Source organism: Vidua chalybeata, chromosome 3 (genome assembly GCF_026979565.1).
Source record: "Vidua chalybeata isolate OUT-0048 chromosome 3, bVidCha1 merged haplotype, whole genome shotgun sequence".
In the NCBI taxonomy this organism is placed as follows: Eukaryota; Metazoa; Chordata; class Aves; order Passeriformes; family Viduidae; genus Vidua; species Vidua chalybeata.
In genome coordinates this window covers 113,789,138-113,813,773 of record NC_071532.1, presented here as the reverse complement: position 1 = coordinate 113,813,773, position 24,636 = coordinate 113,789,138, and the positions used below count along the sequence as shown (strand labels likewise).

At 47.2% G+C, this 24,636-nt stretch overlaps 2 protein-coding genes and 1 long non-coding RNA gene across 3 annotated transcripts in view; all 3 read right to left on the bottom strand.

The window, feature by feature from the left end:
* Positions 1-51: 51 nt before the first annotated feature.
* Positions 52-7,394, bottom strand: LOC128786467 (uncharacterized). The gene is made up of 6 exons (XR_008430300.1): positions 7,097-7,394; positions 6,513-6,581; positions 1,785-1,894; positions 809-894; positions 489-705; positions 52-128 (listed from the first exon to the last, which is right to left on the bottom strand). It is a non-coding gene; the product is annotated as an uncharacterized LOC128786467 (long non-coding RNA).
* A 2,008-nt stretch (positions 7,395-9,402) lies between these two features.
* Positions 9,403-23,657, bottom strand: LOC128785260 (uncharacterized). The gene is made up of 11 exons (XM_053937560.1): positions 23,643-23,657; positions 19,865-19,975; positions 19,276-19,344; positions 14,540-14,649; positions 13,562-13,647; positions 13,419-13,477; positions 13,182-13,317; positions 12,773-12,879; positions 12,100-12,239; positions 11,358-11,470; positions 9,403-10,781 (listed from the first exon to the last, which is right to left on the bottom strand). Exons 1-10 carry the CDS (start codon positions 23,655-23,657, stop codon positions 11,404-11,406), a joined length of 900 nt encoding a protein of 299 aa, XP_053793535.1. The 3' UTR covers positions 9,403-10,781; positions 11,358-11,403.
* LOC128785258 (uncharacterized) overlaps positions 22,192-24,636 on the bottom strand; it is a 14,234-nt gene continuing 11,789 nt past the window's right edge. Inside the window, exons 10-11 of the mRNA XM_053937559.1 lie at positions 24,147-24,259; positions 22,192-23,568 (exon numbers count right to left, since the gene is read on the bottom strand). Coding sequence (XP_053793534.1) covers positions 24,193-24,259 — 67 coding nt within the window. The 3' untranslated portion in view covers positions 22,192-23,568; positions 24,147-24,192. The remainder of the gene's footprint in view (positions 23,569-24,146; positions 24,260-24,636) is intronic.

The following is a 24,636-nucleotide window of genomic DNA, read 5'->3' as shown; positions in this document are numbered from 1 at the left end:
CCTAAAATGGGACTCTTACCTCAAAATCAAAACTGTAGAAAAAGCTGGAGGAAAACCTGGTACCTTCCTCAGGTCCAAACACCGGTGTGACAGAAGGAATCTCTTTACCCTTATGTACACGTGCTCCTCTGTAAAGAGAAAAGGTTGGCATGGTGGAGGAGGACAGCGCTCCCAATCCACAAGCACGGACGACAATTCCTGGAAGCTGCAGTCAGTGAGCGTGCAGCGCTCGAGCTGGGAGAACAGCCCGGCAACTGCAGAAGGCCTTTTGCTCTGAGGCGCATTCCCATTGCTGCCCACCCTCCCCTTCTCTTGCCCAGGAGGAAAAGCTCAGGAAGAGCGCACGAGCACAGAGCAGGTGAGGGGATCGACACTCCCCAGGGCTCTGTTTTTCACCCCAGCAGTGACACACGCAGCACGTCCCAGTACCTGGCTTCAGGATCTGCTGTGCCACACGAGCAGCGCAGAGGGTGAGGAGAAGGTGAAACCTGAGGCTTGGCTGCCTGATTCCGTTCTGCACGGCATCCAAGAGATACGGCAACGGCAAGGGCCCAGGGAGAGAAGCCTGAAGCACAGCCCAAATGAACACAGCGGGAGCAGGAAGACATCGATCAGCTTCCGGGACATTTCACGGGTCACACAGGTAAGAGCCCCAATTCAGCAAACTGAGGCTTTGGCGACGTCAGGATCAAAACACCCGGAAACCTGTGAGAAAGAAACCGAACTGCAGCCGGCTAAAAGCCGTCCCTGCCTCAAACTCCTTCAAACAACTTGCTCACGAGGAGGCAGGGATTGATTCAATACTCACCAGCCCATCTGGCCAAGGTCAGAGCTCTGTGCCCACCCAGGACACGGCAGCCAGCAGGGACCCTTCTCCCACTCTCCAGCACGGACCTGTGAAGCCAGGGAGAAGTTTACAGAACAGAAGCAGCCAGAAGATGCTCTCTACTTCCATACGCTCTCTGATCGATCACTCCCAAGGAAAGTCCCCACGGATCGGAAGCAACCACCTCTCATTTCTCCTCCGCAATCATCACTGCCTTGCCTTTCTGTGCGTTTCCTCCCGTGCCCGTCCCCAGAGCACCTTTAGTCCATCTTTTGTTCCCAACCGCAGCTCTCCAGCACAAATGCCACTCCTCACACACACAAAGCAAACGGTCATCTGCTTCAGCTTTTGGCTTAGAAAGTAAGAACCTCAGCGCGTCCGGCTACGTGATTAAAACACAGAGACGCACGGGTGGACATAGATGGAAAGCTTTTCAGGAGAGAAAAGAGCTGATTCGCTAGCACACTTCCATACAGCTTCAGAAAAATCAGAATCCATAGCAACTCCTAAGACCCCTGCTGAGGAACCCAGCCCTCCTGGGGACACCCAATGCAGCAGCTACGGGAAAAGCATGGGAAAAGCCAAACTTGGGGTGAAAAAAAGATGACATCAATACAGCAGCCTGTAAAAAGCCTTCACCAGCAACAGTGGGAACCAGTCCCATTTGCTCCGTCCCTGCTTTTTGGGATGACACAAACAGGAAATGAAAACACGTGAAACACAAGGCACGCCTATAGGTGTACCAGGTGCTCCTTTTGGCAGCGTGGATGACAAAGGTCTCTCTGCGCACTTACAGGCAGCCCGGTTGCAATCCATCCTTAGCCCAAGCCTTCCTCGCCTCCCATTCGCCAGCGCTCTGCTCTGGCCTTTGGAGCGCTGGCCCCGTCCTCCCGCAGCAGCACGGCACCGGAACACAGCGAGGCAAAGCGTGCCGGAGCCGCCCGTGCTGTCAGCGTACCTGTCAGCTGCCGGCGGTGGGCAACTCCGGCCCTGCGGGCAAGGGGGAGACGGCTCGGGCACCTCCAGCGGCTGCTCTGCCCCGATGCTTTCGCGTTCTCCTGCATTTCCCTGCAGCGGAGGGGGTCCGGGACGGGGGCGGATCGTGTCAGAGTGGAGACGGCGGGGAAGCACGGGGAGGCGGCGGGAACGCGGCGGGACGGGGACGGCTCGCTTGACCTTCCAAAGATGGCGGCAGGAGGGGCGGGGAAAGCCGGGGCCCCGCTCCGCCGCCTGCGCGCCGCCCCGGCGGCATTTTCCGGCACGCGGTCGCTTCCAGCGTCTAGAGAGGGACGCGCGCGGGGGATCGGGAAAGGGGAGTGCAGCCCTGTTCCGACGCCGCTCGCCCCCCGCCCGCCGCCCCCGGCCCGTGAGCGCTGCGACCGCGCCTCCGCCGCCCGCCGAAAGCGGCCCCGCCGGGCCGCCCTCGCCGCTGCCGTTCTTCTCGGTCATCGGGTCCCTTTGCTCTCCCGAATCTCCTTCACCCCTCCCCTCTATTTACAGACACCGCCCCGCTTGCCGCTCGCTCCCGCGCCTCGCCCTTCCCACGCTCGGCAGCCGTCCTTCCCCCCTCAGCCGGCACCCAGCGGCGAGGGGCAGGGCGCTGGCTGGGGGGGGCTGCAGTACCGCTCTCTGTCCACAAGGCGGCAGCACCGCCGCCGGCCACAGCCGGGGGCTGCCGCTCGCCCGGAGGGAAGGGAGGCAGAAAAGAACAGGGGCGATCCCCTTGGAAAAATCCTGAAAAATAAATGGCCCAAAACCACCCGCACACAAACTAAAACACACTGCCTCTAACCCAATAAAACCCCTCCAAAATCCTTTTCTTTTAAACTCTCTAGAACTATCTTTCATATTTATACTTTTCACATTCCCATTTATCATGTATATTGATGCATGATGTTATTTCGATTCTATATTAAATATCTTCTTCCTATGACTTCTATTTATTTATATTTTATCTTTTTATATATCCAGATATATTAATATACATTTCTATATTTCTATTGCAAAAATAGTTCTGTTATTTAAAATAAAAGCCCTGCCTGTAAGCAAATTCTAGCTCTATGATATTAATATTAACGATCTCTTATTTAAAAGAAAAATGCTGCCTGAAACCCACCCGCCCGCGGCGCAAGTGCGGCAACAGCCCGTGTCCGCAGTACTGGCAAGGCCGCGGGAAATCCCGGCGGGGCGGCCCCTGCGTGGCGCGCGGGCAGTGCAGCACGCGGACCACGATTTTCCCGCGCTTTTTTTTTTTTTTTTTTTTTTTTTTCTATCCGCCATATTGAGAAGGTCAAGAGTGTCCCGGCCGCCGCGACACTTTCAAGATGGCGGCCGCGTGAGGCCCTCGGAAGGGAGAGGCGTTTTTGCCGATGCCTGTCGGCGCCCGCTCAAAACCTGACCGCCCGCGCAGCCGCTGAGCTCACAGTCCGTGGCCACGACACGGGAAAAAGCGAAAAAAATCCCGCGGGGCGGCGCCGGCGTCAGGGTGCCGTGCAGGCAGTGCAGTAGACAGACCGAGGTCCTCCTTTTTCCCGCCTTTTTTGCCGCCATATTGGGAAGGTCAAGCGAGTCCGCGACAACCCACTCCCAAGGTGGCGGCCGCGGGAGGACCTCGGGCGAGGGCTGCAGTACTGCACTCTGGCCACAAGGCGGCGGCACTGCCGCCCGCCCTGGGGCTGCAGGCGGGGAAGGCGCGCAAAGAAGAACAGGCGCCGACCCCCTTCAAAACATCCTCTGCAATAAATGCCCCTAAACATCCCGCACGAAACCGAAAAACACCGACCAAAAAAAAAAAAAAAAAAAAACCCTGCCTCTAACCCAATAAGAACCAAAATAAAAAATCTTTTCTTTTAAGCTATATTTCAATCTATATTATTTTTATATTTTTTATATTTATATTCACATTTTGATTTAAAATATATACTGATGTATAATGATAATTTTATAATTTCTTACATTCATTCATATTACTTAAAGTTTATTTTATTTTATATTTTTATGCATGTCTTAATATATTGATTACATATTTCTATATTTAGATTGATATTTCTAAAAGGTTTATATTGTTTATAATAAAATCCCTGCCTCTACCCAAGTCAAAACCTAAAAAAAAAACCCTTTCTTCTAAACTGTGTTTAAATTTATCTATGTTTTTCGCATTTCTATTGAAATTTGCATTGTAAATGTAGATTGATGTATGGTGTTATTTATATTCTATCTCTTCCTATTACTTATTTTTATTTACACTTTATATTTTTTATCTATCTTTATACATTGATTATCTATTTCTATTTTTAGAATTATATCAAAATAAAATGTATATTCATATTTTTTAAAATAAATACCCTGCCTCTAACCAAATAAAAACCAAAGAAGCCCTTTCTAATTTATTTCTATTTTTAATTTTTATAATAAAAGCCCTGCCTACTACCAAATAGAAAATTTTTAAAACCCCTTTATTTTAAACTATATTTGAATATTTTTCTATTTATGCTTTTGACATTTACATTTATAGTTTCTTACATATTATATTACAGTATATTGATGTACTATATTTAGATATATAAAATATATGACATGTCATGTGGTATAATAAGACATATACAGTATCATATCCATTATGTATTGTATCAATTTCTATGATTTTGTATTTTATATCTATCTACATATATTAATTATACATTTCTAGATTGATATTTTCTATGGATTTGATTTATATGTATAATCTATATTCATATGTACTTATATAAACATACTCTAAAATACTCTATAGAGTATAAAATACTCTATATCAAACATTAGAACATCTTACGGTGATAGATAATATTATTTATGTTACATGTTCTATTTATATGTATTCTATTTATATTTAAAATGGAAGTTTTATATTCCCATTTTTATATTTCTAGATTTGTTTTCTTACATTATAGTTATAGTTATAATTTTGCATTTAAGATCCAATACCTAAAACTAAAATGCCAATACAAACAGCAACAAATTCCCACCCATACCGTCCAAAAATAGTAGAATGGCTCCACCAGCCAACCAACTACCAGCAAAAAAAACCCACACTACAATCTTTTCACTAACAATTCTTATCACATCACAAAAATTAAACAAAAATGAAAAAAAAACCCCTATACAATCCCACACAGCAAATCACAAAACCCACTAAAAAGAAAAAAAAAATCCAACTAACTTACTAAACTCCAAACCCTACAACAGACCCTGAACGTTACTAAAAAAAAAAAAAAAAAAACAAAAAAAAAAAACTCTACCTCAACACTAACTCATAAAGAGAACCCAATACGCTATAAAATAAACTTAAAAAACCACCAAACCAATTACCGATATAAAAAAATCTAAACCACTAAGAAACAAAAAAATCACCACCCAAATAAAATAACTACCGAAAAAAATCCACCATATAAACAACCATGTTCCCAAAAATAAAACGAATAAAAACCAGCAACCAAATACATCAAACTACAAAAAAAAAAAAAAAAAAAAAAAAAAAAAAAAAAAAAAAAAACTTCAATTAACAACAACAAAAAAATGATTCCTAACTCAATAAACCCATAATGCCTCAAACCATCATCAAAACTAAAATACCACCTGGAAATAAACACCAAGCCAAAAGATAAATGGAACCAGAAACAATATCTCCCAGATTCTCTGCAACAACAAAACATACACGATAATCAAACATACCAAATGAATAAAACCTCTATAATACAATCAACAATAATGCAATGACCAATATTACAAAAACCTCACTAATGAACTACAGGACACTGCCTCAAACCCACCAAAACGAACACTACATACTCACGCTAATAAAAGCCACCACAATCCAATTAAAAACCTAACCGCTACTTCATGCCACGACCCATAAAAAAACATTGTAAACCTTAAAATATAGAATTTTAAATTATCTTTTTATAATATAAAAATATTATTTAAAAATCCAACCAAAAAAATCAAAACAAAAAAAAATCCACCAAATTCCACAAAAATGAAATCCAACAACAAAACTCAATCCAAATAAATCCTTGCCATCAGCACCTGAACCAAGAACCATAACATTCAAGAAGTACACCATGTCCCTTAGCATACACCAAGCACGAACAAAAGAAAACGATACAATCAATTCCTAAGAACCACCTCCAAAGCGCTACACCAAGGACCTTCGGAAAATGAAAAGCCGCGCTGCCGGCACCGGGCGGAGCGCGGCTCCCGGCAGGAAAGCGGCTCCTGCGGCAGGCAGAGGCGGCGCCGCGCCGGGAGCCCCCCGCCCGCTCCCCCTGCCCGGCGGGGCCGGCACCGGGCCCAGGGGGCCCCGGCGGCGCCCGAGCCCCGCGCCCGGAGCGGACGGAGCGGCCGGCACCGGCCGGCACCGGCGCAGCGCCCGCGCCGCCTCTCCCGCCCGCCGGCCCGGCAAAGCTCCCCTCGGCTCCGCACGCCTCGCTCCGGCGCGGCTCCGGCAGTCCCGCGCCAGCCCGGCCGCGCCCAAGTCCCCTTCCACCTCGGCAGCTCCCCGGGCAACGCCAGCAGCTCCCGCGCCACAGCCTTGGCTGCCGGGCCAGGGGCACAAGAAGCGCCCTCCAATGCAGCGGCACAGCCCCATTCCAACCCTTCAAACGCTGCGAGAGCTGCAGCCTCCTTCAATTCAACCCCCGGAACTGACGCCACACTCAGGTGCTCGCCTCACTTCAACAAGGGCAAATAAATGTGTTCTCCCCTTCAGTTTCAGCCCCTGTAAGAGCAGAAAAGAAGGGCTTGTCCTCAAATGAAATCCCTCAAGTTGTGGGAATCTTTCAAACCAGAGGGTTTTGGGAAAGCTGCAAAAGGCAGGCCTCAGAAACAGCAGAACTGCGATTCGAGCTAAGCATAAGATTTGTCAGCAGAAAAATTATATAAGAAGTAGAGGTGAACTACAAATAGAACAATGGGCTGTGTATTGTCGATTCCCTGACACCCCTGGGATACCCCTAACATCCTGGAAAAGGCAGCTTTTCCTTCAATCAATACCCTCAAAACCACACGTGAAAGGGGATCCCCCACCAGTTCAGACACGGTCAATAATGGAAGACAAGTCGCTACCCTCAATTTGAATTTCTTTCCTACTCAAAATACTTTTTTTTTTTTCTTTTCTTTTTTTTTTTTTTTTTTTTTTTTTTTTTTTTTCTGGGAGCACCGGGGAGGGATTGGCAAGATGAAATTTAAAAGGGAAAGGAGAAATGTCCCCGCTACAAATGCACATGGGCTCACCTGTTTGGCTGCCGCTACCTGGCACAAAGGTTTGTCCCTCGGCACCTCCTCTGAGCAATGCTCCAGGTATCCAAGTGCGTATCCAGGTGATCCCCCAGACCCTGTCCGAAGCTGTCACCGTCCTTCCAAGGACAGCCCCAGGAGCCACCCATAAACTCCTCTTCTCCAGCAGCTCCCTGTAAAATCAGCTGAGGCAAAGCCCCTAAAACAGCTGCCGGCAGGAGCCGGCCCCTCCTTATCCTCACAGTTCACACCTGGGGCTGCTCTGGCTTTCTTTCCAAATGAATTTAGAGACAAATTCCTATTTTACCAATACCTATAAAAACGAAGCACTTGACAGGATGTAGTATTCTACACACCCCCCTCCCTGTGCATTTTGGGGCAGCTTTGGCTCCCTCGGGGGACGGCACCCGGCATGACCCCCCCTCATTCGCCACCCACCTGCTCCTCCGCCGCAGCGTGCCTCCCTCTCCTAGGGACCTTAGGGTGCCCCAAATGACACCAGAGCCCCGAGTCTTCACCCCTTTTTCCTGGCCCCCAAAGAAGGCACAGAACGAGTCTTAACTGCCCTGGACAGCAGCCCAGCACTTGCTTCCATCCCTTTCCACATGTACATCCCCCCCGAAAGGGACTCTGCCGCAACAAGAAAAGGGGGCAGCCCCCAGAAGGGTCGAAGCTCCTGCCCAGCCTCGCTGTCACGGGCGAGGGGCAGAGAGAGGGAGCGGCAGAGACGGCGGGGACGCGGCACGGACGGCACGGCACAGAGCGGGGGCCGCTCTCAGCGCGATGCCGGCAAAGCCGCAGGTCCGGCGGGGCCGGGCGGGGTTTGACCGGCACGGGGGGATCCGCCGAGAGCCTCCGGCCCCGTGCGGGGACTCCCGCAAGGGCCCAGGGGCGCCGGGCTCCGGCCCTCTGGGCTTTATTCTCCGGCGCCCCCGGCCCCGCGGCTGCGGGGAAAGAAGGAACGGGGCGACGGGAAGAGAAGAGGGCTAGCAGGGCATGAGAAAGGGTAGGGAGGGAGGGAGGTCGGGCTGTGGAGGAAAGCGGGAGGGCAAGGGAAAGGCCGGGAGCGGGGAAGAGGGATGGTGCACAGAGGAGGGAGAGAAGAGGAATAGAACGGAGGAGCGGGATAGGGACAGAGCAGGAAGGAGTGGGGGGGGGGGGGGGGCGCGGGGTGTCGGGTTTGCGAGGGAGAGGAGGGGAGAGGGTCTGCGGACAAAGAACAGGAATACGGGGAGGAGGAAGGAAGGATGGAGGGGGGGACGAGAGGGGAGGCCGAAAAGGGAGAGAAAGGGGTCGGCTTTGGGGAGAGCGGGAAATGGGGGAAAGAGAGAAAGAAGAGGAATACGGGGAGGAAGAAGGAGGGGTAGAGAGCGGGACAGGACGGGGAGCCTCAGAGAGCCCCGACTCCACCCGAGCCCGCCCCGGCGGCCCGCCCTGCTCGGGATGCTGCGCTCGGCGGAGCTCGGCTCGGTTCGGCCCCGCTCGGCTCCTCGCCTACACTCGGGCTGTTCTCCGCTAGACTCGGCTGGATTCGCCTCTTCGGCGCAGCTCGGCTCGGCTCAACTCGGAGCCGCTCGCTCCGTTCGCCTCCATTCGCCTCGCCTCGGCTCCATTCACCTCCGCTCGGCTCCGCTCGACTCGGCTCCGCTCCGCTCGGCTCCATTCACCTCCGCTCGGCTCCGCTCGGCTCCCCGCGGCAGCGCGCCTCCCGCGCACGCGCACAGCTCGCCGCTCTCCTGCCGCCGAGCCCCGCGCCCGGCCCGGCCGGCGCACGGAAACCCCCGCGCCACATTAGACCCAGCAGTTTCTGCGCTAAACCCTTTCTGTCCTAGAAGGAGATAACTTCTCTACCTCCTTCGTCTCCTCAGTTTTCTTCTTTGATTTCAAAATCAGAGTTACAAAAACCTACTCACAACTACAAGATTTAGTAAGTAGCCAATAATGTAGTCCCGTCAATTTCATAACCTACAGAACACGTTATACTTATGTTTCCACAATTTAAAAAAAACAACCAAAAAAAAAAATCACACAAGAGTCCTACTCACTGTGTCAAGCCTTATTTAAAACACACCAAAAAAAAAAAAAAACCAAAACAAAAAAACCCAACCCCGAAAGAAATAGTTCCACAACCAAAACAGAACAAACAAGTAACACTAACTAAAACCCCACGTCCAAATACGCTCTGTTTATCAGTCACCAACCCGAAAAATCTCTTTTCTACGTAGCTCGTTTGTATACCTCCTCACAACTAACCTTATCCTTTCCAAACACTAAATTGCAAATCAAAAAACTTACACGTAACATAAACTCTTCAAATAACATTTATACACTCATACCCCAAATGACAGGTAAACCACCAAAAGTAAAATTACTCAAATCATTACAAACAAATACTTGTACAATATTTAGTTACAAAACAACCCCCAAACCACACCAAACCACAAAGAAGTTACCTCAAAACAGCAAACCTACAATTTAAAACAATTAACCCACTAAGACCAAACATAACAATACTACATAAAAACAAACAAACAAAAAAAAAAACAACCAAAAGAAAAGAACACCCACCCAAAAATACCCAATCACTCCAACACAAATTTACTTCCCAGGATCAAAATCGTACAACCTTTTAACAACCTAATTCTATTAGTTCTACATCTCTTTTAATACCTAAAATAACTACAACTCACACTTGAAGCACATCAAATGAACTTACTTATTAACTAACCAAATCAAACAATAACACATGTATAACGTTAAATAAATTACTGCCAAATATGAACATCTTTAAACATACTACCTTACAAAATAAAACAACTGTTCATTTTTTATTATTCACACACAATCATAAATAGAAAACGTTTTAAAAAATATATAAATTGATGAAATCACAAGAAATCAATTTACAAAAACATTACTAATTTTTTTTTAAAAAATTAATCAATCGCACATAAAAAATAACTAAATAATATTTTCAAAAATTAAAACATCGCTGAATAACTTAAATCATTATTAAAAACTAAAATACTCATCTTATTAATAATTACTGCTTTTTATCTCCCCTACCGATTTAAATTTTTACATAGAACTCTACAAAAATCCTTAACAAGTAGATTTATAATTTACATTTTAAAACATATATAGATAAACATACTTAACAGGAGTGATCTACACACCAAACAAGTAAACTAACCAAAAAAACCCCTAATAAAATACTAATATATTCATAACACAAAAACCCAAAATCATTAACATAAAAACCCATACGAACACATGAAAATACCTACAGTAAAAAAAAGACGTACCTCAATGAACAATATTCACACCTTAATAATTCATTATAAACTCTTACCAATTAATGATTAACATGACTTGATACCAATCAAATACAAGAAAATGTTACTTTAGCCAATAAGCAGAATAAAATGTTATACCTAATAACTTAAAATCACGCTTTATGAAAAATATAAAACAGTAAAGCAACGTATCATAAAAACTCCCATTATTATCACTACACAGATATACAGAGATACGCATATATCTATATACAGGTAGATCATATACCCATCTCAACAGCAGCATCTGGGATCGATTCCTGTTTTCTCTCTTGTCTCCTAAACTTATTAGCCACAAAGGATGGAGTAAGGAAATCATTTTATTTATCACCTGGTTCTCCAGAAACCTGAAAAACAAAATGAAACAGAACAAAAAGAAAAAAAAGAAAAGAAAACCACATTTGAAAGGCAGATCCTCACCAGCAGCTGGTCCATCTCCTACGGGGGACCATATTCTAGGGCACTTTTGGTGCACTTGCCTGAACCTGTCAGGGCACTCTTGTGCTTGCAGAAGAGATTTTTTTTGTCAGGGAGAGGCAAGGGGAGGAGAAGTAACGTTCTAGACAGCTCAAATCCCTTACTGTGCCACTTCCTGTGCAGCAGGTCCTGTGACAGGATGGGAACTGAGGCTGCTTGAAATTTCAAAGCTAAAGACACCAGCACAAGGTGTCCTTTTGCTTTGTCAAGGAAGTGATTCCCAAATCACACAGCCCCCCCACCATCGTCCCTCCCACCACCACCTGAAAGCCTCTTGATTCTCTTCTCAAAAACACCAGGGACACCTCAGCGTTCAGCAAGTTCTGCCAGTGCAGCCCTCGGTGCCCCCGTCTCCAGGTCTGTCCCCTTGCTTTCATCCTCAGCCACGTCATTCTTCAGCCGTGGACAGGAAATTGTCCCCACGTCTCCCGTACTTGGCTGGTTACCTTTTCTCTAAGCCGTGCAGGACCCACGAGAGGAGGCTGTGATCCTCTATCGGCTCATGGGCAGCTCTAGAGGTGACGCGGGCAGCACTCTGTCGTATCTCCAGAATAGGACTCTGAAACAGAAAATGCAACTTGTTCTTTTACAGCCAAGATCTGATTATCTAAAATAAAATGAGCAATTTGGCTGGTACCCGATCAACTTCCAGCTAAAATGAACACCGCCTGTTCTCAGCAACTCCAGAGAAGGAAAGACATTCTCCCTTCAACGCTTCACACCACAGGTGCTGCTCTTACAAGAAGTATTCAGGTAGCAAGACAGTTTTCTCTTTTTGTCCGAGGTTTTGATACCTGAAATCCTCAGGGTGGATGCTCCCAAACCTGAGAGCTCCCGGCAGGCGAGTTTCCCTCCTGCCGAAGCACTGTGCAGGTGACAAACGTGCTGGCTGGGGAATAGAGACCCCAAAAAGAAAAGGCCCCGACTGCAGGAGCAAAACCACGGCACCCACGTGAGGCTCCACGACGGCAGGAACCGGTCCCAGTTTCAGGGGATAAGGATGGGACCGGTTTAGACACAACCTAAATTATTTCCCCCTCCACACATCCACAAAACCAACAAGGAACAGATTTTCAAGAGGACCAAGGCAGAATCAGCTGCTCCTTTCTGTTTTGTACTTGAGATCTTGAGGCCATACAAGCTTTTGTGGTTTGGGGTATTTGGGAACTGTTCTTTTTCAATTCTTACCTGGGAGCCCTGGTCACACAAAGGACTGCTGAGAAAGGAAAGAATGACCCGGAAAATCCTCTGGTAGACATAGAGCTCACAGCAATGTTTGTCACAGCCCTTCCCCAAGAAATCTGAGGACCCACTCGTGCTGTTTTGTACTGGAAGCCATAAAGAAAAATACCACCGTCAGACATTCAGACATTTCCAAAGGATACATGCTCCTAAGAGCACAAAACCCCGGTTCCCTCCGAGTGCCAGCTCAGGAATTACCACAGCTTCTTCTGGACTTCTCAATGTTCCATTCCTATCAAATTTAATCGCTAACATCCATTGGGAACAGTCAGTCTGCAGCCCAAACATGCAGTGGAAATGGAATTTTAGAAGTTGCTGTTTCTAAAATACTTCAGTTGAACTCAAAGTTACTCACCTAAACTCAAAGAGGAATTGTAGCTAGCCGGGGCAGAACATTCTTTTCTTGTGCTCACAGAGCATACACAGCACAACTCCTTGTGCGCTACTATTAAGAAGACAACAAAAACCTCACAGAAATAACATTTTGAATTCCTACATGAAACATAAGAAAGACGCTTCTAATTAACTACCCGTGGGAGAATGAGGTTTCATTGTATTTTTGCGGCTGTTTCTAATACATTTCTGAAGAATTACTGGGTACCTAAAATGGGACTCTTACCTCAAAATCAAAACTGTAGAAAAGCTGGAGAAAACCTGGTACCTTCCTCAGGTCCAAATACCGGTGTGACAGAAGGAATCTCTTTACCCTTATGTACACGTGCTCCTCTGTAAAGAGAAAAGGTTGGCATGGTGGAGGAGGACAGCGCTCCCAATCCACAAGCACGGACGACAATTCCTGGAAGCTGCAGTCAGTGAGCGTGCAGCGCTCCGAGCTGGGAGAACAGCCCGGCAACTGCAGAAGGCCTTTGCTCTGAGGCGCATTCCCATTGCTGCCCACCCTCCCCTTCTCTCGCCCAGGAGGAAAAGCTCAGGCAAGAGCGCACGAGCACAGAGCAGGTGAGGGGATCGACACTCCCCAGGGCTCTGTTTTTCACCCCAGCAGTGACACACGCAGCACGTCCCAGTACCTGGCTTCAGGATCTGCTGTGCCACACGAGCAGCGCAGAGGGTGAGGGAGAAGGCGAACCTGAGGCTTGGCTGCCTGATTCCGTTCTGCACGGCATCCAAGAGATACGGCAACGGCAAGGGCCCAGGGAGAGAAGCCTGAAGCACAGCCCAAATGAACACAGCGGGAGCAGGAAGACATCGATCAGCTTCCGGGACATTTCACGGGTCACACAGGTAAGAGCCCCAATTCAGCAAACCTGAGGCTTTGGCGACGTCAGGATCAAAACACCCGGAAACCTGTGAGAAAGAAACCGAACTGCAGCCGGCTAAAAGCCGTCCCTGCCTCAAACTCCTTCAAACAACTTGCTCACGAGGAGGCAGGGATTGATTCAATACTCACCAGCCCATCTGGCCAAGGTCAGAGCTCTGTGCCCACCCAGGACACGGCAGCCAGCAGGGACCCTTCTCCCACTCTCCAGCACGGACCTGTGAAGCCAGGGAGAAGTTTACGGAACAGAAGCAGCCAGAAGATGCTCTCTACTTCCATACGCTCTCTGATCGATCACTCCCAAGGAAAGTCCCCACGGATCGGAAGCAACCACCTCTCATTTCTCCTCCGCAATCATCACTGCCTTGCCTTTCTGTGCGTTTCCTCCCGTGCCCGTCCCCAGAGCACCTTTAGTCCATCTTTTGTTCCCAACCGCAGCTCTCCAGCACAAATGCCACTCCTCACACACACAAAGCAAACGGTCATCTGCCTCAGCTTTTGGCTTAGAAAGTAAGAACCTCAGCGCGTCCGGCTACGTGATTAAAACACAGAGACGCACGGGTGGACATAGATGGAAAGCTTTTCAGGAGAGAAAAGAGCTGATTCGCTAGCACACTTCCATACAGCTTCAGAAAAATCAGAATCCATAGCAACTCCTAAGACCCCTGCTGAGGAACCCAGCCCTCCTGGGGACACCCAATGCAGCAGCTACGGGAAAAGCATGGGAAAAGCCAAACTTGGGGTGAAAAAAAGATGACATCAATACAGCAGCCTGTAAAAAGCCTTCACACAGCAACAGTGGGAACCAGTCCCATTTGCTCCGTCCCTGCTTTTTGGGATGACACAAACAGGAAATGAAAACACGTGAAACACAAGGCACGCCTATAGGGTGTACCAGGTGCTCCTTTTGGCAGCGTGGATGACAAAGGTCTCTCTGCGCACTTACAGGCAGCCCGATTGCAATCCATCCTTAGCCCAAGCCTTCCTCGCCTCCCATTCGCCAGCGCTCTGCTCTGGCCTTTGGAGCGCTGGCCCCGTCCTCCCGCAGCAGCACGGCACCGGAACACAGCGAGGCAAAGCGTGCCGGAGCCGCCCGTGCTGTCAGCGTACCTGTCAGCTGCCGGCGGTGGGCAACTCCGGCCCTGCGGGCAAGGGGGAGACGGCTCGGGCACCTCCAGCGGCTGCTCTGCCCCGATGCTTTCGCGTTCTCCTGCATTTCCCTGCAGCGGAGGGGGTCCGGGACGGGGGCGGATCGTGTCAGAGTGGAGACGGCGGGGAAGCACGGGGAGGCGGCGGGAACGCGGCGGGACGGGGACGGCTCGCTTGACCTTCCAAAGATGGCGGCAGGAGGGGCGGGGAAAGCCGGGGCCCCGCTCCGCCGCCTGCGCGCCGCCCCGGCGGCATTTTCCGGCACGCGGTCGCTTCCAGCGTCTAGAGAGGGACGCGCGCGGGGATCGGGAAAGGGGAGTGCAGCCCTGTTCCGACGCCGCTCGCCCCCCGCCCGCCGCCCCCGGCCCGTGAGCGCTGCGACCGCGCCTCCGCCGCCCGCCGAAAGCGGCCCCGCCGGGCCGCCCTCGCCGCTGCCGTTCTTCTCGGTCATCGGGTCCCTTTGCTCTCCCGAATCTCCTTCACCCCTCCCCTCTATTTACAGACACCGCCCCGCTTGCCGCTCGCTCCCTCCCGCGCCTCGCCCTTCCCACGCTCGGCAGCCGTCCTTCCCCCCTCAGCCGGCACCCAGCGGCGAGGGGCAGGGCGCTGGCTGGGGGGGCTGCAGTACCGCTCTCTGTCCACAAGGCGGCAGCACCGCCGCCGGCCACAGCCGGGGGCTGCCGCTCGCCCGGAGGGAAGGGAGGCAGAAAAGAACAGGGGCATTCCCCTTGGAAAAATCCTGAAAAATAAATGGCCCAAAACCACCCGCACACAAACTAAAACACACTGCCTCTAACCCAATAAAACCCCTCCAAAATCCTTTTCTTTTAAACTCTCTAGAACTATCTTTCATATTTATACTTTTCACATTCCCATTTATCATGTATATTGATGCATGATGTTATTTCGATTCTATATTAAATATCTTCTTCCTATGACTTCTATTTATTTATATTTTATCTTTTTATATATCCAGATATATTAATATACATTTCTATATTTCTATTGCAAAAATAGTTCTGTTATTTAAAATAAAAGCCCTGCCTGTAAGCAAATTCTAGCTCTATGATATTAATATTAACCATCTCTTATTTAAAAGAAAAATGCTGCCTGAAACCCACCCGCCCGCGGCGCAAGTGCGGCAACAGCCCGTGTCCGCAGTACTGGCAAGGCCGCGGGAAATCCCGGCGGGGCGGCCCCTGCGTGGCGCGCGGGCAGTGCAGCACGCGGACCACGATTTTCCCGCGCTTTTTTTTTTTTTTTTTTTTTTTTTTTTTCTATCCGCCATATTGAGAAGGTCAAGAGTGTCCCGGCCGCCGCGACACTTTCAAGATGGCGGCCGCGTGAGGCCCTCGGAAGGGAGAGGCGTTTTTGCCGATGCCTGTCGGCGCCCGCTCAAAACCTGACCGCCCGCGCAGCCGCTGAACTCACAGTCCGTGGCCACGACACGGGAAAAAGCGAAAAAAATCCCGCGGGGCGGCGCCGGCGTCAGGGTGCCGTGCAGGCAGTGCAGTAGACAGACCGAGGTCCTCCTTTTTCCCGCCTTTTTTGCCGCCATATTGGGAAGGTCAAGCGAGTCCGCGACAACCCACTCCCAAGGTGGCGGCCGCGGGAGGACCTCGGGCGAGGGCTGCAGTACTGCACTCTGGCCACAAGGCGGCGGCACTGCCGCCCGCCCTGGGGCTGCAGGCGGGGAAGGCGCGCAAAGAAGAACAGGCGCCGACCCCCTTCAAAACATCCTCTGCAATAAATGCCCCTAAACATCCCGCACGAAACCGAAAAACACCGACCAAAAAAAAAAAAAAAAAAAAACCCTGCCTCTAACCCAATAAGAACCAAAATAAAAAATCTTTTCTTTTAAGCTATATTTCAATCTATATTATTTTTATATTTTTTATATTTATATTCACATTTTGATTTAAAATATATACTGATGTATAATGATAATTTTATAATTTCTTACATTCATTCATATTACTTAAAGTTTATTTTATTTTATATTTTTATGCATGTCTTAATATATTGATTACATATTTCTATATTTAGATTGATATTTCTAAAAGGTTTATATTGTTTATAATAAAATCCCTGCCTCTACCCAAGTCAAAACCTAAAAAAAAAACCCTTTCTTCTAAACTGTGTTTAAATTTATCTATGTTTTTCGCATTTCTATTGAAATTTGCATTGTAAATGTAGATTGATGGATGGTGTTATTTATATTCTATATCTTCCTATTACTTATTTTTATTTACACTTTATATTTTTTATCTATCTTTATACATTGATTATCTATTTCTATTTTTAGAATTATATCAAAATAAAATGTATATTCATATTTTTTAAAATAAATACCCTGCCTCTAACCAAATAAAAACCAAAGAAGCCCTTTCTAATTTATTTCTATTTTTAATTTTTATAATAAAAGCCCTGCCTACTACCAAATAGAAAATTTTAAAAACCCCTTTATTTTAAACTATATTTGAATATTTTTCTATTTATGCTTTTGATATTTACATTTATAGTTTCTTACATATTATATTACAGTATATTGATGTACTATATTTAGATATATAAAATATATGACATGTCATGTGGTATAATGAGACATATACAGTATCATATCCATTATGTATTGTATCAATTTCTATGATTTTGTATTTTATATCTATCTACATATATTAATTATACATTTCTAGATTGATATTTTCTATGGATTTGATTTATATGTATAATCTATATTCATATGTACTTATATAAACATACTCTAAAATACTCTATAGAGTATAAAATACTCTATATCAAACATTAGAACATCTTACGGTGATAGATAATATTATTTATGTTACATGTTCTATTTATATGTATTCTATTTATATTTAAAATGGAAGTTTTATATTCCCATTTTTATATTTCTAGATTTGTTTTCTTACATTATAGTTATAGTTATAATTTTGCATTTAAGATCCAATACCTAAAACTAAAATGCCAATACAAACAGCAACAAATTCCCACCCATACCGTCCAAAAATAGTAGAATGGCTCCACCAGCCAACCAACTACCAGCAAAAAAAACCCACACTACAATCTTTTCACTAACAATTCTTATCACATCACAAAAATTAAACAAAAATGAAAAAAAACCCCTATACAATCCCACACAGCAAATCACAAAACCCACTAAAAAGAAAAAAAAAATCCAACTAACTTACTAAACTCCAAACCCTACAACAGACCCTGAACGTTACTAAAAAAAAAAAAAAAAACAAAAAAAAAAAACTCTACCTCAACACTAACTCATAAAGAGAACCCAATACGCTATAAAATAAACTTAAAAAACCACCAAACCAATTACCGATATAAAAAAATCTAAACCACTAAGAAACAAAAAAATCACCACCCAAATAAAATAACTACCGAAAAAAAATCCACCATATAAACAAACATGTTCCCAAAAATAAAACGAATAAAAACCAGCAACCAAATACATCAAACTACAAACTACAAAAAAAAAAAAAAAAAAAAAAAAAAAAAAAAAAAAAAAAACTTCAATTAACAACAACAAAAAAATGATTCCTAACTCAATAAACCCATAATGCCTCAAACCATCATCAAAACTAAAATACCACCTGGAAATAAACACCAAGCCAAAAGATAAATGGAACCAGAAACAATATCTCCCAGATTCTCTGCAACAACAAAACATACACGACAATCAAACATACCAAATGAATAAAACCTCTATAATACAATCAACAATAATGCAATGACCAATATTACAAAAACCTCACTAATGAACTACAGGACACTGCCTCAAACCCACCAAAACGAACACTACATACTCACGCTAATAAAAGCCACCACAATCCAATTAAAAACCTAACCGCTACTTCATGCCACGACCCATAAAAAACATTGTAAACCTTAAAATATAGAATTTTAAATTATCTTTTTATAATATAAAAATATTATTTAAAAATCCAACCAAAAAAATCAAAACAAAAAAAAATCCACCAAATTCCACAAAAATGAAATCCAACAACAAAACTCAATCCAAATAAATCCTTGCCATCAGCACCTGAACCAAGAACCATAACATTCAAGAAGTACACCATGTCCCTTAGCATACACCAAGCACGAACAAAAGAAAACGATACAATCAATTCCTAAGAACCACCTCCAAAGCGCTACACCAAGGACCTTCGGAAAATGAAAAGCCGCGCTGCCGGCACCGGGCGGAGCGCGGCTCCCGGCAGGAAAGCGGCTCCTGCGGCAGGCAGAGGCGGCGCCGCGCCGGGAGCCCCCCGCCCGCTCCCCCTGCCCGGCGGGGCCGGCACCGGGCCCAGGGGGCCCCGGCGGCGCCCGAGCCCCGCGCCCGGAGCGGACGGAGCGGCCGGCACCGGCCGGCACCGGCGCAGCGCCCGCGCCGCCTCTCCCGCCCGCCGGCCCGGCAAAGCTCCCCTCGGCTCCGCACGCCTCGCTCCGGCGCGGCTCCGGCAGTCCCGCGCCAGCCCGGCCGCGCCCAAGTCCCCTTCCACCTCGGCAGCTCCCCGGGCAACGCCAGCAGCTCCCGCGCCACAGCCTTGGCTGCCGGGCCAGGGGCACAAGAAGCGCCCTCCAATGCAGCGGCACAGCCCCATTCCAACCCTTCAAACGCTGCGAGAGCTGCAGCCTCCTTCAATTCAACCCCCGGAACTGACGCCACACTCAGGTGCTCGCCTCACTTCAACAAGGGCAAATAAATGTGTTCTCCCCTTCAGTTTCAGCCCCTGTAAGAGCAGAAAAGAAGGGCTTGTCCTCAAATGAAATCCCTCAAGTTGTGGGAATCTTTCAAACCAGAGGGTTTTGGGAAAGCTGCAAAAGGCAGGCCTCAGAAACAGCAGAACTGCGATTCGAGCTAAGCATAAGATTTGTCAGCAGAAAAATTATATAAGAAGTAGAGGTGAACTACAAATAGAACAATGGGCTGTGTATTGTCGATTCCCTGACACCCCTGGGATACCCCTAACATCCTGGAAAAGGCAGCTTTTCCTTCAATCAATACCCTCAAAACCACACGTGAAAGGGGATCCCCCACCAGTTCAGACACGGTCAATAATGGAAGACAAGTCGCTACCCTCAATTTGAATTTCTTTCCTACTCAAAATACTTTTTTTTCTTTTCTTTTCTTTTTTTTTTTTTTTTTTTTTTTTTTTTTTTTTTTTTCTGGGAGCACCGGGGAGGGATTGGCAAGATGAAATTTAAAAGGGAAAGGAGAAATGTCCCCGCTACAAATGCACATGGGCTCACCTGTTTGGCTGCCGCTACCTGGCACAAAGGTTTGTCCCTCGGCACCTCCTCTGAGCAATGCTCCAGGTATCCAAGTGCGTATCCAGGTGATCCCCCAGACCCTGTCCGAAGCTGTCACCGTCCTTCCAAGGACAGCCCCAGGAGCCACCCATAAACTCCTCTTCTCCAGCAGCTCCCTGTAAAATCAGCTGAGGCAAAGCCCCTAAAACAGCTGCCGGCAGGAGCCGGCCCCTCCTTATCCTCACAGTTCACACCTGGGGCTGCTCTGGCTTTCTTTCCAAATGAATTTAGAGACAAATTCCTATTTTTACCAATACCTATAAAAACGAAACATTTGACAGGATGTAGTATTCTACACACCCCCCTCCCTGTGCATTTTGGGGCAGCTTTGGCTCCCTCGGGGGGACGGCACCCGGCATGACCCCCCTCATTCGCCACCCACCTGCTCCTCCGCCGCAGCGTGCCTCCCTCTCCTAGGGACCTTAGGGTGCCCCAAATGACACCAGAGCCCCGAGTCTTCACCCCTTTTTCCTGGCCCCCAAAGAAGGCACAGAACGAGTCTTAACTGCCCTGGACAGCAGCCCAGCACTTGCTTCCATCCCTTTCCACATGTACATCCCCCCCCGAAAGGGACTCTGCCGCAACAAGAAAAGGGGGCAGCCCCCAGAAGGGTCGAAGCTCCTGCCCAGCCTCGCTGTCACGGGCGAGGGGCAGAGAGAGGGAGCGGCAGAGACGGCGGGGACGCGGCACGGACGGCACGGCACAGAGCGGGGGCCGCTCTCAGCGCGATGCCGGCAAAGCCGCAGGTCCGGCGGGGCCGGGCGGGGTTTGACCGGCACGGGGGGATCCGCCGAGAGCCTCCGGCCCCGTGCGGGGACTCCCGCAAGGGCCCAGGGGCGCCGGGCTCCGGCCCTCTGGGCTTTATTCTCCGGCGCCCCCGGCCCCGCGGCTGCGGGGAAAGAAGGAACGGGGCGACGGGAAGAGAAGAGGGCTAGCAGGGCATGAGAAAGGGTAGGGAGGGAGGGAGGTCGGGCTGTGGAGGAAAGCGGGAGGGCAAGGGAAAGGCCGGGAGCGGGGAAGAGGGATGGTGCACAGAGGAGGGAGAGAAGAGGAATAGAACGGAGGAGCGGGATAGGGACAGAGCAGGAAGGAGTGGGGGGGGGGGGGGGCGCGGGGTGTCGGGTTTGCGAGGGAGAGGAGGGGAGAGGGTCTGCGGACAAAGAACAGGAATACGGGGAGGAGGAAGGAAGGATGGAGGGGGGGACGAGAGGGGAGGCCGAAAAGGGAGAGAAAGGGGTCGGCTTTGGGGAGAGCGGGAAATGGGGGAAAGAGAGAAAGAAGAGGAATACGGGGAGGAAGAAGGAGGGGTAGAGAGCGGGACAGGACGGGGAGCCTCAGAGAGCCCCGACTCCACCCGAGCCCGCCCCGGCGGCCCGCCCTGCTCGGGATGCTGCGCTCGGCGGAGCTCGGCTCGGTTCGGCCCCGCTCGGCTCCTCGCCTACACTCGGGCTGTTCTCCGCTAGACTCGGCTGGATTCGCCTCTTCGGCGCAGCTCGGCTCGGCTCAACTCGGAGCCGCTCGCTCCGTTCGCCTCCATTCGCCTCGGCTCGGCTCCATTCACCTCCGCTCGGCTCCGCTCGACTCGGCTCCGCTCCGCTCGGCTCCGTTCGGCTCCGCTCGGCTCCATTCACCTCCGCTCGGCTCCGCTCGGCTCCCCGCGGCAGCGCGCCTCCCGCGCACGCGCACAGCTCGCCGCTCTCCTGCCGCCGAGCCCCGCGCCCGGCCCGGCCGGCGCACGGAAACCCCCGCGCCACATTAGACCCAGCAGTTTCTGCGCTAAACCCTTTCTGTCCTAGAAGGAGATAACTTCTCTACCTCCTTCGTCTCCTCAGTTTTCTTCTTGGATTTCAAAATCAGAGTTACAAAAACCTACTCACAACTACAAGATTTAGTAAGTAGCCAATAATGTAGTCCCGTCAATTTCATAACCTACAGAACACGTTATACTTATGTTTCCACAATTAAAAAAAAAAAAAAAAAAAAAAATCACACAAGAGTCCTACTCACTGTGTCAAGCCTTATTTAAAACACACCAAAAAAAAAAAAAAAACCAAAACAAAAAAAACCCAACCCCGAAAAAAATAGTTCCACAACCAAAACAGAACAAACAAGTAACACTAACTAAAACCCCACGTCCAAATACGCTCTGTTTATCAGTCACCAACCCGAAAAATCTCTTTTCTACGTAGCTCGTTTGTATACCTCCTCACAACTAACCTTATCCTTTCCAAACACTAAATTGCAAATCAAAAAACTTACACGTAACATAAACTCTTCAAATAACATTTATACACTCATACCCCAAATGACAGGTAAACCACCAAAAGTAAAATTACTCAAATCATTACAAACAAATACTTGTACAATATTTAGTTACAAAACAACCCCCAAACCACACCAAACCACAAAGAAGTTACCTCAAAACAGCAAACCTACAATTTAAAACAATTAACCCACTAAGACCAAACATAACAATAATACATAAAAACAAACAAAAAAAAAAAAACAACCAAAAGAAAAGAACACCCACCCAAAAATACCCAATCACTCCAACACAAATTTACTTCCCAGGATCAAAATCGTACAACCTTTTAACAACCTAATTCTATTAGTTCTACATCTCTTTTAATACCTAAAATAACTACAACTCACACTTGAAGCACATCAAATGAACTTACTTATTAACTAACCAAATCAAACAATAACACATGTATAACGTTAAATAAATTACTGCCAAATATGAACATCTTTAAACATACTACCTTACAAAATAAAACAACTGTTCATTTTTTATTATTCACACACAATCATAAATAGAAAACGTTTTAAAAAATATATAAATTGATGAAATCACAAGAAATCAATTTACAAAAACATTACTAATTTTTTTTTAAAAAATTAATCAATCGCACATAAAAAATAACTAAATAATATTTTCAAAAATTAAAACATCGCTGAATAACTTAAATCATTATTAAAAACTAAAATACTCATCTTATTAATAATTACTGCTTTTTATCTCCCCTACCGATTTAAATTTTTACATAGAACTCTACAAAAATCCTTAACAAGTAGATTTATAATTTACATTTTAAAACATATATAGATAAACATACTTAACAGGAGTGATCTACACACCAAACAAGTAAACTAACCAAAAAAACCCCTAATAAAATACTAATATATTCATAACACAAAAACCCAAAATCATTAACATAAAAACCCATACGAACACATGAAAATACCTACAGTAAAAAAAAGACGTACCTCAATGAACAATATTCACACCTTAATAATTCATTATAAACTCTTACCAATTAATGATTAACATGACTTGATACCAATCAAATACAAGAAAATGTTACTTTAGCCAATAAGCAGAATAAAATGTTATACCTAATAACTTAAAATCACGCTTTATGAAAAATATAAAACAGTAAAGCAACGTATCATAAAAACTCCCATTATTATCACTACACAGATATACAGAGATACGCATATATCTATATACAGGTAGATCATATACCCATCTCAACAGCAGCATCTGGGATCGATTCCTGTTTTCTCTCTTGTCTCCTAAACTTATTAGCCACAAAGGATGGAGTAAGGAAATCATTTTATTTATCACCTGGTTCTCCAGAAACCTGAAAAACAAAATGAAACAGAACAAAAAGAAAAAAAAAGAAAAGAAAACCACATTTGAAAGGCAGATCCTCACCAGCAGCTGGTCCATCTCCTACGGGGGACCATATTCTAGGGCACTTTTGGTGCACTTGCCTGAACCTGTCAGGGCACTCTTGTGCTTGCAGAAGAGATTTTTTTTGTCAGGGAGAGGCAAGGGGAGGAGAAGTAACGTTCTAGACAGCTCAAATCCCTTACTGTGCCACTTCCTGTGCAGCAGGTCCTGTGACAGGATGGGAACTGAGGCTGCTTGAAATTTCAAAGCTAAAGACACCAGCACAAGGTGTCCTTTTGCTTTGTCAAGGAAGTGATTCCCAAATCACACAGCCCCCCCACCATCGTCCCTCCCACCACCACCTGAAAGCCTCTTGATTCTCTTCTCAAAAACACCAGGGACACCTCAGCGTTCAGCAAGTTCTGCCAGTGCAGCCCTCGGTGCCCCCGTCTCCAGGTCTGTCCCCCTTGCTTTCATCCTCAGCCACGTCATTCTTCAGCCGTGGACAGGAAATTGTCCCCACGTCTCCCGTACTTGGCTGGTTACCTTTTCTCTAAGCCGTGCAGGACCCACGAGAGGAGGCTGTGATCCTCTATCGGCTCATGGGCAGCTCTAGAGGTGACGCGGGCAGCACTCTGTCGTATCTCCAGAATAGGACTCTGAAACAGAAAATGCAACTTGTTCTTTTACAGCCAAGATCTGATTATCTAAAATAAAATGAGCAATTTGGCTGGTACCCGATCAACTTCCAGCTAAAATGAACACCGCCTGTTCTCAGCAACTCCAGAGAAGGAAAGACATTCTCCCTTCAACGCTTCACACCACAGGTGCTGCTCTTACAAGAAGTATTCAGGTAGCAAGACAGTTTTCTCTTTTTGTCCGAGGTTTTGATACCTGAAATCCTCAGGGTGGATGCTCCCAAACCTGAGAGCTCCCGGCAGGCGAGTTTCCCTCCTGCCGAAGCACTGTGCAGGTGACAAACGTGCTGGCTGGGGAATAGAGACCCCAAAAAGAAAAGGCCCCGACTGCAGGAGCA